The following is a 15,783-nucleotide window of genomic DNA, read 5'->3' as shown; positions in this document are numbered from 1 at the left end:
TTCTAGGTAGGCAGCTAGGTGTTCTAGGAAGAAAATAAAATAGACCAGAGGTGGTGGAGTGTTATGTAATGATATAAATGCATATTTGTCTATTTCTATCCTATTAGGGGCCATGAAATCAACTGAAGACTAAAAATGGAAAAACCACAACCTACATACAGTAGGTAATCAGAAGAAAAAAAATGATTTTTTTCAGTGTTTCAGTGTTTGTTGTATATTAATAAGAAGCTGTGTGTTGTGAAAGTGTATTCATATGTATTTGTAGAGATATCAGCAGCAGCATAGCAGTAAAGGATGACAAAAGAATGAATCATGATGTAGGTAAACAAATGTGAAATGACCTATCAACATGCTCCAGTAAATGATAAGTAAATTACTCCATCTGCTGTGATTTGAAACAGGCTACCTTGATACCCAGTCGTTGAAAGTGAATCCTCACATCAAGAAATGAGAATTACTGCAACATCATGCTAAAGACTCGCCGCAGTCTGAGTAATATCATGACCAGAGAGGGAAATTAGTAATTACTGTTTTTAGACTGAACCACATCGGACCTGCATGAAACTCTGGACCTCTTCCATGTTGACTCATTCACACCCGCGGATTTCTTCCCCCAAATACCGGTAGATCTCTTACGTGCTGATAGGGCTGGGTATCGCTACTGATTTACTGAATCGATTTGATTTCGATTGCAACTCTTCAGTACAGTTTCATATTTTATTTTAATATTCATATTAAATAATCTAACCAACAAACAGGAAATGGCAAACATAAAAAGATCAATCTCAGGATTTTATGAATCGATATCAGATCTTTAAAATGAAGATTGATATTAATTGGAAAAATTATTTTTCAAACCCGGCCCTACTTACTGTAGTAGTAGGCACTGTATGTGATTTTGCCTCATGTGCCCCGCTCATGTGTATTTGGTTAGTCAAACATAGATTAATGAAGTCTTTTTTTTTTCTTTTTTTTTTTTGAATTACATTTAGGAGGCCAATGAAAGAATTAGGAGTGTATGCTGTCTGTTTTGGTTAGTCTACTTACCCTTGACTAATACTTCCTGTGGGGTGTCTTGCCATGTCGTTAAATTCAGCTCCCTACAGGGGAATGCAGTACAACCTCATTTCTGTTCATATGCTTTGGTATTGACAGAGAAGACACGGACAGCGTTTCATATTGTAAAATCAGTTGTATTCAACGTCATATTTTGCCTACTTCCCTTTAGTTTGTTTCCTGTACTTCTGTTTTGGTCACAAGTTCCCTCTGCCTGTGAGCTTCATTCATCAGAGTTGAGGTTGCGTCTGACAAATGGGTTTATAAAAGGGTACTGTATATGTCGTGAGTTAGACTCTCTCTCAAAGCTTGAAACCAGTGGTTTGAAAGTTTCCTGTCTGTCAGTAATCACACATCGTTCGTTGCGTGACGTCTGAGGCATTGTTGCTGGAGGAACTATTAACATGCAAGATTAAAGGTGGAGACTGTCAGATGTGACGGTTTTTAGTGGATTTGGCTGTTTGGCTGATTTTGGTGTCCTGGATTTCAGACCTTCACAACAGATCATAGTTTATTCAGCCAACGCTGTAACATAATTTTGATTTAAAAAAAAGCAAAATTGGGCAGTTTTTTTGCAGGGATGGATCACCTACCTCAGCAGGTGTTAGGTCTTTGCAAGGTGATTTTCGTACTCCGCTGTAGAACACTGAAAAACACATTCAGCAATTCTGGGCGACCCACTGTATTGTCTTGGAAAAACTCAGCAGTATTAAAATGTGTAATGATAAATCATTCTGTTGGGACAGTCCCTGTTAATGAGCTTGGGCTATAAATCCTGTGCTTCAGTAGTAGCATTAGTCACCATGTCTTTGCCAATAAACAAAAAAGCAAAACAAAACCCTTGGACACAAGTGGAAATAATATTTACATAGTATTCGCAGCACAGATACTCTGTTGTTTCACCATTTCACCACAGTTTGATCAATTACTCTGTGAGACTTTGACTCATTCACATCCTAACCAGCAGCTCATTTGGGTTTGTATCCCACTTTGCCAATAATAGCACAGACATATTTGAGTTTCATGGCTACAACAGGACACAGTGGTGAGTCTTTCTGTTGGGAACATAAAATCCAGGTGAAAATGACTTTGACCTGAAAAGGTGCATATATGGGCCTTTTAATAATTTCTAGTACATTTTAAATGGATAGTTCAACATTTTGGCAAATTGGCCCATTGCCATAATCTCTATAGTCATAGCAGTAGGTTTGTTACCTTTAATTGTCGGTGCAAGCTATTTTTAGAAGGGCGGAGCAGAAGCCGCGAGCTGCTCAGAGCTACGCTACAGAGGCTCATGGGATTTCTTGGTTTCCCTCATCAAACTCATCAAATACACAATCCAACAACTTCAATACGCTCTCGTGGACAAGTTGTGACCTGCACATTCACCACACTATGAGATAATAATGTAACATTATGACACATGAAGCAAATACTGAGAACTTACGAGTTACGAGACAGAGTTGTTTTAGAGGTAAATTCATGCAAAACCGCTTATGCACGTTGCCTTCAGGGACAGTTTTTCAGCAAGCAGACTCTCTATTTACCTCTAAAACAACTCTGTCTCGTAACGTTCTGTTATTATCTCATAGCGCCGTGGTGAATGTGCAGGTCACAACTTGTCCACCAGAGCGTTGTGGAGTTGTTGGATTGTGTATTTGATGAGTTTAATGAGGGAAACCTCCTTAAGAATCATAAAACTTGGCAGAACTTGAGCGTTACAATGAATTTTAAAATCTGACAGCTGGGCAGGGCCAGTATCAGTTGAATGGAGAGTGTTTGTGTGAACTAATATACATAATATGTAAAAGCCATTACCTCAAAGTAAAAGAAAACTTGCATAATCAAATTTCATTCAGTTTCAGTGGGAGCAGTGTTGCTGTTGTTGGCCACCCTTTTTTTTGTCAATGCATCAAAGTTTGCAGTCTTTGCTGTAATTTGGACAATTCTGTACCAATATTAGACGGATTAAAAAGCTCAATGGGCTGCATATGGCCCACAGGCCTTAGTTTGCTCATATCTGGTCTATATTATCAGTATCATTTAGTATAACGGTAGAATTTCAGTTCAGTTATCAGTATTTACACATGTGAACCACAGCTTCTCAATAATCCCAACATGTTCTTAGTTTTTTTGTTTGTTTCTTTTGTTTTGTTTTTGCGCTGGCAATAACCAGTAAGCCTCTGCAATTATTATAACACCATTATGATTTATACAGTGCAGATTTTCAGACGGTCCTTCCTGCAAGGCTGGCATTGTGTTTCAATGGTGATGGATTTAGTTGTGTGGAGTATTAAAAAAAAGATAGCAAGAGTAAAAAAAAAAACCTGTGTATTTGCTGACCTTTGATCGCTCAGCCAATTGCTGCATGTACTGTAGCCTCTATTGCTGACAATTTCTGAAACCCTAAACAAAAGGAAGACTTCCCTATTGTTCAGTTTAGTGACACACACACTGTGTATTCTGACTCTACTACAGACATGCGTGCCCAGATTTGCCCACATTTATAAATCCTCAAGTAGAATTAAAATGAAGTAGCTGGTTATTGTCATTGTGTAAAATGTTGTAGACAGCCAAGTGCCATTCATTGTAATGAATTCACACTTGAAGTATGAATTTCATCCTGAGCCATGCGTTGTTAGGGTAACAAAACCTTGCCGAGTACAGATATCCATTTTGCAATATTGAATATTGGGAACATGATGATTTCATGACGCAGTTGCTGACTTGCATCTTGGGTACGTACGACGAGGTTGACGTGATCCTCCACGTTGTGTTGAGTAATCCCTGGTTGTTACTCATCTTGTTGCCTCAATGGGGATTCTTGAATAAAGGAGGGCCCGGCACATGCATAATAATCATGCTGTCACTTTGGATTGAGCCGCTTCAGACTTAGTGGCTTAGACACAGTACGAAAAATCACTGACTGGCTGTCACCGCTCTGTGGGCAGCGGGAACTTGTCAAGAACCTGGTGAATTAAGATGTTTCAAAAATGCTTTCAATTTCTCATTCAGAACTAAATCTGCCATTAATCCCCGGAGGATAAAGAAACTTTGAGTGTTGAATAGAGAATGAATTTGACCATCCATTTCCCCCTCTCAGCCTCCGAAAATACTCTCAGCGCTCCATTCTAAAAACAAATTAAAGTGGAGACGCGCAAGTTTTCACTTTTCCTTTTTTTTTTTTTGGCAGTGGTAGTGACAGAAGCACATCTTCTTAGAGCCGGATCAAAGCGGCTCGGTGTGAGTGGGAACGTGGTTTGTACCCCCGGGCCGGTAATCATGGAGGCTGAACTCTCAGACCTCTTCAATGCAGACACTGTTGACACTCGTGCTCTGTGCCAGGCCTGATGCCAGCATGGCTGTGCCCTCCGCACCGTCCCCTACCGCTCCATCTCCTTTGTCTTTTCTTTTCACCATCCCCCACCCCCCTCCAAACCTGAACTCCAGACCCGGTCCTCGTTGACACAGTGGCTGCGGCAGGCTTGGGGGGGGTGGGGTTGGGGCGTCCCTGCCCTGACCGTCCCGCAGCCTGGGCAGGGTAATGAAGGCAGCGGGGGGGCCGCCTGGCCGCCTGGCTGTGCTGCGCTTCATCATTCCTGCCACAGCCCAAGGTTCTCTAATTAAGACACCGACTTGGCCCCGCAGATTATGTAGCAGCTGGATCATTAGTGTGGAGGGTCAAATGGCGTGTGTCTCTGTGTAGCGGGCAAAGCGCCTTTCATCAACCCCGGCCTCAGTCAGCTCACCTCCAGCAGCCACCAGAAGGATCTCTACCTGCTCCCTCCTCCCTGCTACTCCCAATTACACCCAGCATTTTGGAAACATTTAGATCACGACCACCAAGAGTTGACTTACACACACACACACTACACTGAGCTGTCAGTCCATGAGGTCTGAGTAGCTGAACCTTAGGCAATCCAATTCAACAGACAAATTTAAATCCGTCATAGGCGATCGCTTTGCAGCACTGTTGAATTCCTGAGTTTTTTAGAAACAAATAAAAAATAAAAACTGAACAAAGCTTCTTCAAATACCTTGTGTATCCTCTGTTGAAACTCATCCACAGTGACATTAAACAGAAGTTGGAAATTCACTGTTGCACAATTTGACAGATCATCCAAATGGTTGATCTTATCAATTAATCAGCTAATCAAAGGTGTTAAGAATAACCTACGAAGCTTGCGACATATTCTGTATGACAACACATGGTTACAATAAGCATAAACAAAAAGCAAACAACTACATTGTAGGACTACATTGTTATATGAATACATTTCATGCACTTATTTTGCCTCATTGATAAATTTATTTATTTCATTTATTCAAATTTTGCTGACAGTGCAACAATATTGTTCATGGTAGCCGTTCTGACCGTGATAATGATAATCATGTCTGTTTATCTAATCGATTAATCGGCTAATCAAAAGTGTTAGCAATATCCTAGGAAACATGTGAAATATTCTGTATCATTTATATGACAACACGTGGTTACAATAAGTATAAACAAAAAGCAAACGATTACATTGTAGGACTAGCCTGACAAGCCTGACTATATCATTAAAATGTCTAGTCTGGCAACGACCGCTAGACCTCGGCTCAATCCAGGGGGCGGGATGAAGGCTGTCTTTCAAACTGCCTCTGCACACAATAGGGTAGCGCTACGACCAATCAGAGCAAAGAGCAGGATGACGTTGGCCTGACAAGCCAATTAAAATGTATGTCGTCATCGCGTTAAGCCCGCCCAACGACTCTCTAAACTGTGATTGGTGAACACAAACGGTGTTCGAGACTCAAAAAGTTCCTATGGCTCGTTTCTAGACCCACCTACGGAGCAAATATATTTGCTGCCGCTAGGTGCGTCTAGATTTCTAGGCTATAGGACTACATTTTAATTATATAATTAATACATTTCATGCACTTTTTCTGCCTCATTTATAAATGTATTTATATCAGATAGTACAACAATATTGTTCATGGTACGTGTTCTGACCGTGATAACCATGTCCTGACAGAGTGTCCTTGGCTTGGTTGTGAGTCCTCTTAATTTGGGTCACAGGGTGGAGAGAGACCCCCTGTGTTTGATTTGTTGGCCTATGTGTGGACGAGGGAGCGATGGGAGCGTTGTCCATCATTAGTTCTGACTGGCCTGTCGGCAGTCAGTCAGCAGCTCTGCTCATCTCTCAGTCTGCTCATGACTGCAGAGGTTGTGAGTTTCTTTAAAGCCTTTGGTGTTTTCTTTCTGCCTCCAGCCATGTGAACAAACACAAGACACACACAAGTGTTAATAATAAAAGAATTAAAAACACTGCTGAAAGCAGATAACCAGCTTTTTTTTGAAGTGGACAGATTAAAGAAAGTGTACCGCAAATCTGTGGAGGACGGATGCCGAACATTTGTTGCCTTCTTGTCTTTGAATTAAAGTCGTTGTTTTAGTCGGTTACAATAGACAGTTATTTACAATGAAGAAACCGAGGTATCAGAACATCCATTAACAACCTTCAGAAACCACGCCTGCAGCATAATCTGCTTCTTTGTTGTCCGTCGTCATGCTCAGTATGTTTCTGAGCGTTCACCACTTCGCTAGGTTATGGCAACATATGCTGCGTGTGTGTATTCCTGTCTTGTTATCTCAAATTTTTAAAGCTTCTTATCAAACCCCCGGCAAAAGTAGCAGGTTTTGGCCAAAGCCTGGTGAAAACACGATGGGTTTGAAACATGCAGATCATACAGATGGGCGGCACAGGAAGAGATTATGCTGCAAAGAGTTGTTTGAGAAAGTTACTCAGACCTTGGATGTTTCTTTTTTTTTTTTTTTTCTCTCCACAAAAAAAGAAAACTTCATTACAGACATGAAGTCAGGGTGACTACTGCTACCGTTCTCTATCAGCGCCACCTTTCAAGCCCTAAAAGGGAAACGCTTTTGTTACTCAGAGAAATCAAATAGATAAATATGTAAAACATTTCCCACAGAAAAGCATAGATTAGAAACTTTACAGCGCCTAATGAAGCCAGACACTGATTATAAGGAAAGACTTGAGACCAATTCTCGACTCCATTAATGATCTCCCCCAACCGGATTTGGGCTTTTTTTTTTTTTTTTTTTTGCTTCTCTGAATTCCGTCTGCACGCCTGTCTGAAGAATGCCTTCATCATCTGGCTCTGCCTGTCTACTCTGATAGCAGTTATTGAATTGGCTGCTGGGCACTAGCTAACCCCCGCTGTGAGAGATCTTTGAAAGGGACAACCACAAACTGCTTCTGACCAACTGCCACCGAATCCGTTCGCCCAATTTAGGAATTTCTTACGATTCTTGTGGCTTCTCATACTGACAGCAGAGACCCATAAAATTAGGTGTTTTTTTTTTTTTTAATTCCTTACCACTTTTTTTTGATGGATGTTAAACAAATTCCGAAATAATCCTTCCAGCTGTCTCAAAATGGAGTGAAAATATTTAAAGTTAGTTAAAAAACCTTCTTTTAAAAGTATGAGACAAAGACAGATATTTTAATCATGATGAGAAAAACACAATTTAAGATAAATGTCATTTTGATAGATTATAATTAGCAGCAGTAGTTTTTAAGTGTTTGAACAAAAGCTTGAAAAAGCAAGTGGTATAAATTGGTCGTATACTATATTCACAACACAGCCAATTTGCTATTCTTGCGAGTAAAGGTATTTGACCTATTGACTGCTGTCAAGGCTTTATGTATTCCCAGCCCTGCAGTCTGGGTTCACACTCAAGCTCACACATGCGCACGCACAGACACACACTCAAACACACGTGTGAGCATGCTTAGTCAAGAGAAAAATCCCACAACTTGGTAAGGATTCCTCAGTCTCCTGCCCGCTCTGTTTTTTTCCTCCCCTCAGCCAGACTGCAGTGTCATCCTGCTCTGTTTCTTTTCTTTTTTTTTTCCCCCACTGATGCCCATGTTCACCTACATTTATAACTTTAGGCCTTTCTGCTCTCTATTTTAAGATGGGGGGTAGGGGGGTGGGGGCGGCGGCGGGCGGCAGTGTGCCGCAAGGGACCCATGAGACAGGCTGTTGCTCGCCGCGCTCCGCACAGACACATACGGGGGCCGAGGACAATTTGCAAGACGACACTGACTGGCTTGTTTACGGCAGAGGCTCCGGTCGGGGGGAGAGGGGGAGGTAGGGGGGAGGGAGTGGAGGGAGGTAGAGGAGGAGGAGGCAGGCGGGCGAGCTGGCAGGCAGGGAAGTAAGGAGAGGGGGGTTTACTACCCTCAAGAGAGTCGGAATTCCTCCTGAGCCATTCCCCCCATTTGGCTGGCAGTTGTGAAAACAATTGCCTGGCATTTACTCTCTCCTTGTGCAGATGGAGTCCCAGCTATGAGTCAGCTCTGAGAGCAGCAAGTGGTGGAGAAAGTGGTGATCTCCTGCACAGCAAACATAAGCATAGAGATACTTGGGTTTTTGATGTTGGGGACGCGGTTGGTGTCTCTGAATATTTATCATTCTCTGCAGTATTGCCCATATGCGTATGTTTTATTCCCAATGTTAAAGGGATAGTCCAACATTTTGGCAAATTCGCCTATTGCCATAATGCCTATAGTCATACTGTAGGAGTATGATCATTACTTTTAATTATTGATGCTTGCTGTTTTGAGATCAGACACGAGCTGCTCAGCAAACACATGGAGGTGAACGGTACAGGTCACCTGTCCCTCCTCAAAACTCATCAAATACACAATCCAACAACTCCAAAACACTCTCCTGGACAAGTTGTGACCTGCACATTCACCACGCTATGAAATAATAATGTAACATTATGAGACATGAAGCAAATACTGAGAACTACTTGCGCTTTTGAAGTCACTCGGTCCAAGCAGGATGTCTGGAATGTAGTTCCGGCTACGCATTTACCTTGAAAGCAACTCTGTCTCGTAATGTTGCATTATTATTTCATAGCGTGGTGAATGTGCAGGTCACAACTCGTTTTTGGGCTTTTTATTGCCTTTAATTGATAGCACAGTCGAGAGAGAGACTGTAGCCTCAACATGGGGCGGCAGCTCTACCAAGTGAGCTAAACGCCGCCGTATTTGATGAGTTTGATGAGGGACAGAGGACCTGTACCGTTCACCTCCATTGTGTTCACTGAGCAGTTCGTGTCTCGGCCCTGCGGATCTTAAAACATGCACCGATAATTAAAGTCGATAAACCTATCCCTATGACTACAGAGATTATGGCAAAATGTTGAACTATCCCTTTAAGCTGCTCCCTGGAACCAATGATATTTGACTAACAACAGTCTTTCTGTGTCCTGTTTCTCCAGAGCTGGCCTACAGAAGACGCCGTGCTGATGTCCTGAACTGGGCGAAACCCTGACTTCATCCTCAACCCGTCACCCGTCTCCGTTCGTTGCTCCACACTCGACCGACGCTCCATCAGTCACCGAGCACCGACAACACCCGCCGCCACCTCCACCTTTTCCCCGCCCCCTTCCCCTCCCCGCCCCTCCTGCCCGGCCTGCCGTCGCCATGACGTCGGAGCTGGAGAGCAGCCTGACCTCCATGGATTGGCTCCCTCAGCTGACCATGCAGGCGGCCATCCGCAAGGCGGACGCCCAGAATGCCCACGGGCCAGGCATGGGCAAGAAGGGCGCCCTGCTGGATCCTAACACCACGCTGGACCAGGAGGAGGTGCAGCAGCACAAAGACGGCAAGCCGCCCTACAGCTACGCCAGCCTCATCACATTCGCTATCAACAGCTCGCCAAAGAAGAAGATGACACTGAGCGAGATCTACCAGTGGATCTGTGATAACTTTCCCTACTACAGGGAGGCGGGCAGTGGCTGGAAGGTAAGAGTGCAGATGGAAAATAATTAAAAATGTATTTATGAATCTTTATAATTCTCATAGTAATTTGGATTGTGGCTGTAGCTGCGCTCTGAAATTCAACTGACTCTGATTTGATGCCAAAATATGTCTTACCCGTAGATCAAAGTTAAACTGGTTGATGGGTTTGTCTTCACAGAGGAATTCTCTCCTCTGACCTCACATTTGGTACGAAGCTGTTGACAGCATTTACAGAAGAGTTGAAACTGAAATTCCTTGACTTTAAATCATTGTGTTGCGGGTGCCGGGCATCTTACACACACAAAAAAAGTGAGATGCCATTGGTAATCATCATTGTCACTTCTGAGAAAGCTTGGAGAGAAACCATGAGTACGTCAAATCACTCCAAGTGCCTTACTCTGACGAATGAAAAATGGTGCAGCCCTGAGAGAACCATATGAAGTGTAGAACCCTGGATTAATATTCAGAGAAGTGGCCCCTATCTGTGCGAACACAGACTAAATAGCCCATTCATGGGTGGTATTATTCATTGCAGATGCCTTGATAGGAGAAGGCCATTATGCAGAAGGAGAGAGCCAGTGCTGTGTCATCATCTCAAGGAGCCCATGATATACCGAGATGAAGCTATGCTGATTGCCTTTTAAAGGGCCCAGATGGAAATTGATATTAGAATGAGTTTTCCAATCAGTCGACGTTTATTGGAAATAGAATCTTAGGCACTGCTTTATTGCAGTCACACAAGATGTATGAAGCCCATTTCCTGGGGCGACAAGATCTGGCATGTGTACAGGCTGTATGGAGGTGTGTGTGTGTGTGTTTGTGTGAGTGTACGAACGTGTGTAGGTGAGGCCGAGATGAGAAAGCATGTGTTATTATAAATGGAATGATTTTAGCTTTTGTGGAAGGCGTTTTGTACGGGAAATGAATTGTTTTATATTTGCGACCTTTGTTTCCTCTTTTACCTTCATCATCCCTTATTTAGTTGTCAGCAACAGAGCAGGGTATGTGCTGTCAGTCTGCGAGGCCTCCTCTATTGGGATACGGGCATTTTCACGCCACCCTCATATCAGCTCTGCATTTTGTATACCATTTTACCATTCATTGCACACACATACAATTTTCTCCAGATGCAGAGATAAGGTTGCAGCGGTTAGTCTCCACTGTCTTTGTTGCTTCATTTCAACTTATGATTCTCTAACAGAGCGTCTCAGTGATCGGTCTGTATCCATTCAGATATCCTGAACTGTTAATAATTCCCTGTATCTAGAGAACAGCGTTGAGTTAATGATCATTCAGGTTGATTGATGTAGACCAGAGGCCTGTACTGCGAAGCCAGTTTAGTGGGTTAGCGAGGTATGTTGAGTGTAAAGCCAGCCTCTCCTGTACTGCGAAGGTGGCTGTCTTTAACGAGGCTAGATCACCATGGTAACTTATGCTTAGCTCATAACCTGGTCCCGACCAGGTTTTGTTCAGAGTTTAATCATAAAACCGGCTATAAAAGCGCCGCTGTTTCACTATTTTAACTCATTTACAGCTGGCGGCACCTTTACTTTGAAAGTCCAGTGGAGCTGGATCAGAACGGAGCGTTTGTACAGAGGGAGAGACCAGCTGATCGCTGCTGTTTACTTTCTCTGAGCGTCTCCGCTGAGTCTCCGCCTCCTCACCCGTTGAGCTGAGCGTCAGGAGCTCATTATATATTAGACTAACGTTATAGCCTATATTTTACTTTTATATAGCCTAGGTACAGTCAGTCACGACTGATAGAAGTTGTGCGCTCGCAGCAGGACAGATAATCAGATGGATAATCGGTAAAGTTAATAATTTCACTTAATGTGGCCGTGAATAAATTAATTCCGATGTGTCGCCTGTTATATTTCAGTGTTGCCCAAACGCAAATCTTGAATAAGTCTCCGCTGTTTTCACATTTAAAAAGGTCTTTGTTTATGAGATTTGCTTGTAGCTACAGCACCTAAAAAAAAAACCTCACTGTAACCTATCCAGCCTTGCTTCCAATAAAACACACACTCGCGTTATAATTGCGATCAGTGAAATATAACAATATAACACAATTTAAAATGACAGTTGATGTTGCTCTAGTTTATATGGATAAAGCTTCATATTTAAAAGTAGCGCAAGAGCTGTCAGAAAAATTAAAAGCAGCCTCCTCTCGTCATATTTGCAGCAACACTGTTGCTTCAGGCTGTGATCGTGCTTTTTTTAAATATCGCTCATACTCTCTCCATTAAAACAATTGCACTCGTCTTGGCTGAAATCAGCCCGTTGTGGACAGAGGTGGGTAGAGTAGCCAAAAATTGTACTCAAGTAAGAGTATAGTTACTTTAGAATAATATTACTCAAGTAAAAGTAAAAAGTAGCCATTCAAATATTTACTTGAGTAAGAGTAGAAAGTACTTGGTGAAAAAGCTACTCAAGTACTGAGTAACTGCTGAGTAACCTCTGATTTGTTCGTTTAATGATCAGTGCGTAAATGTAGGCCTAATCAAGTACACAGAAATATAATAGCAATGAAAAAATTCAGATATTGCCAAAGAACAACATTTAACAACTAAGACAATAGCCTAAATTACTTTTTTTTTTTTTTTTTTTTTTACAAAGTAACATAAATTAAGACAAATTCAGCCACAATAACTTACATAGGTCTATGGACTGTCTGAGATTAATGCCAGAACCAGGTATTTAAGCCCAGAGTGGGTGGTCCTATGATTGGTTTCTAGTGAAACCAAAGTCACATGACCACACCCCGAAACTGGAGGGGGGTCATGTGACTAGGAGTCACATGTCTCCAGGTGTAAACTTCCTGGGGAGGAAGAAGAATAAGATGACCTGGATGACTGAGAACCTTCACCAAAGACGGTTTATATTGAATATCTTTGCTTTGACGGACATTATCCACGACATACCAGGGCTGACGTCATCCTAATCATTTACTAGCCGCAGTTTCTCAAATTTGAGGCGGAGTGGCCGTCCTGTTTACCGCGGAGATTTTGTGTGCGGTCATGTGACTGCCTGGCTCTGTCTGATTGGTTACACGGAGGCAAACGTCGCGAGTGGCTACATCTGATTGGTGAAACGCAGTCATGTGACAGAGGCTCGGAAGTATCTCATTAAAACAAAACTATTTTTTACATTAGATCGATAAGAAAAAGTAGCGAGTAGCGACCGGAATGAAGCTCAATGTAACGGAGTAAAAGTACCGCTTCTTCTGAAGAAATATACTCAAGTAAAAGTAACAAGTATGCTGCATTGAAACTACTTTTAGAAGTACAATTTATCCAAAAAGTTACTCAAGTAAATGTAACGGAGTAAATGTAGCGCATTACTACCCACCTCTGGTTGTGGATCTATTTCGTGCGGAAGTAGAATAATATGACGTCAAACGCCCCCTTTTATGTGAACGCGCGCAGAGCACAAAGCTGAGAGCCGGACTTGACTAATTAAGTTGATAACCACCGTCACAGTACCGTTTAGCTCTGATTGCGGACTTGAGGGTTTGTTGAGCTGCATCTTGAGCACAAAGCCTAGGTATGTTGAGCCTCCTTCGCAGTACAGGCCCCAGGTGATCTCTCACACACATCCACAGACTTTATTGCTCGGCAATAATAAAGGTGTGACTGACTTGCCAAACTAAAATAACGCTACACAAAACACAATATTTAGTCGACACTCTTATCCACAGGGTTTGAAATCGTTCACTTTTTATACATTTACGAGTGGGTGGCCACAGTGGGAATCAGACTGGTGCTGCTGGCAGGACCGAAGCTGTGCTCTACCCACCGACTAGAGGAACTGCTTGAGCCAAAGCTTGGCTGATGTGTGATGTGCGGCTGTCAATGTACATTGAACTCCCTTTCTTTAAGTTGTTTGCCGTCACATGTGGCTTTATCATGACACCGGGTGATCATCTCTGGAGTCACATGGTCAGGACACATTTTAGATATTGTTGTGGATTCTAAATCTTGTCTTTCAGGCCTGGAGATAATCACTGAAGATTTGGATATGCCGTAAAATCTTAACTGATGGAAGCTTTTTTTTTTTTTTTTTCAAAAAATAATTAGGAGCTTTGTTGAAAATTTGACATTTAAAGCCGCAGTATGTAATGTAGTATTGGGGCTAAACGTTCAGATTCTAGATTGCAGCGCTCACTCGCTCACCCCTCCCGTCTGCAAAGTGACGGTGGCCACCGAGGACAAACACGTTCGCAAACTAACTGCTATTATTATCATTATTTTTTTTTTAACACACGTGTAGACTTCCACTCATGCCTTCAGTCATAGTTCACAGTAAAAAGTTACACATCAGGTCTTACAGTAACGTTATGTGCCAGTTATGCAGTGCGGTCCCATGAAGGAAGATCAGAGGACAACGTACGTACATAGATATGGTATAACGGCTCTATTTATGAAAGCAATATTTGGTTTTTGCTAATAAAAAGCCAAATAAGCTACATACTGTCCCTTTAAGGGTAAATGTAATTGGCCTTGCAAAAGAAATGTGTCCATGTGCAAGTGTCTGTCTACAACTGGTTGATCACGTAGGAGTCAGGGTGCAGGTGAAAGCAGCGTTGTGTCACGGCATAAGTTCTGTCCAAATTCTAAAGGTGAGGTAAAGCAGGACTGCTGCTCTGCAGGTTTGACTCCATTAAGCTACTCTAAAAGGTTGTGTGTGCATCAAATTCTGCTCACATTATTTCAGACAGATAATCTTCTCCTTACACTGCTGTCCAGTGAGCCCGGGGTACATAATGCATAGAATCCAATAAGCTAACTCATTAGCATTTACTTCTCCAAGGTTCTGATATTTTCGACTCTGTAAGATGCAAAAAAATATTTTTGTGGGCATCCAGTCTGTGGTCAAGGAACAATTGATTACAGGTTTTCTGAGATTTCTACATGTGTTTTTTGAAATGAAACCATACGACGTTGAAAAGGTGAGGGTTTCTTGTCAGTGTCGGAGTGTCTAATATAGATTTGACGTAATTGGAATGATACCAGTCAGAGCAACTTATAGAATTTGCGTTGGTGGATACTGACGCTCTTGAAGCACTTTCTGGTTTAGTAAAACCTTGCGTAGATGATCAGATTCTGGCCTAAATGTGGGCTGTGACTGTAGAAATACCCATCACATTTAAAAGTGAGAACCCACATCACTCAAACCAGGATGCTGTACAGCACAGGAAACACTGAAAAAAAGCGGTTTGAAGATGTGCTCATGGGCTAGAGCCTGCGTCACCATTTCTTTTTCTCAATTCTAGTTAATGGGGTGTTTTCCCTGCCGTCGTTTTTTTCTGAGAATCTAAACTGCTGAAATAATGCGTATAGAGTATATATAAAGTCTCGTCATTGCATAAGGAGCACCGGAATGAAATCCAATAGTGCTGTTTCCGTGCCCGAGGCATTTCAACGAGCTCCAGTAGCCCTAGGTTTGTTCCTAATGTTTTTGTGCTTGGAGAATTTTTACAAACCATCACACAAATTATATTTTCATCTAAGCCTGCATGTGCAAAAGCCAGGGAAAAGTTTCACTCCCAATCATCAGGAGGTCACTGGGAGCTTGTACAGTTGTAATAGTTTATTGCTTTTAAAACCCTCAGAGATACGTAGCATAAAGCCTAATTGAAATTGTATAATTCTGTAATATGCATGCAGGAGTGATGTTCTCCCTGCACTGTGACTATGATATGAATCCACCTATAATGTGACTGAGTATGCATGTTTGTGTGTGTAATTAGTTGGAAAAGCAAGCATGCCTGGGTGGGGTGAATGTAGGTCGGATGTAGTCATCTCTTCTCCGTTCCCCTGGAGATGTCAGTCGCAGGAATTTGGGACTCAACGCACGCATGCGTCTGTTCTGTATGATAATGCAAGCTGTGCCGGCGAGATGAGAC

At 42.3% G+C, this 15,783-nt stretch overlaps 1 protein-coding gene across 2 annotated transcripts in view; it reads left to right on the top strand.

The window, feature by feature from the left end:
- The first annotated feature begins 9,521 nt into the window (after positions 1-9,521).
- foxj3 (forkhead box J3) overlaps positions 9,522-15,783 on the top strand; it is a 45,954-nt gene continuing 39,692 nt past the window's right edge. For both annotated transcript variants that reach the window (XM_083972009.1, XM_083972008.1), the window contains exon 1: positions 9,522-9,881. In XM_083972009.1, the coding sequence (XP_083828135.1) occupies positions 9,561-9,881 (321 nt within the window). In that variant the 5' untranslated portion in view covers positions 9,522-9,560. The remainder of the gene's footprint in view (positions 9,882-15,783) is intronic.

This window comes from Trachurus trachurus, assembly GCF_905171665.1.
Source record: "Trachurus trachurus genome assembly, chromosome: 5".
NCBI lineage: Eukaryota > Metazoa > Chordata > Actinopteri > Carangiformes > Carangidae > Trachurus > Trachurus trachurus.
This window is presented reverse-complemented; position numbering and strand designations above follow the sequence as displayed.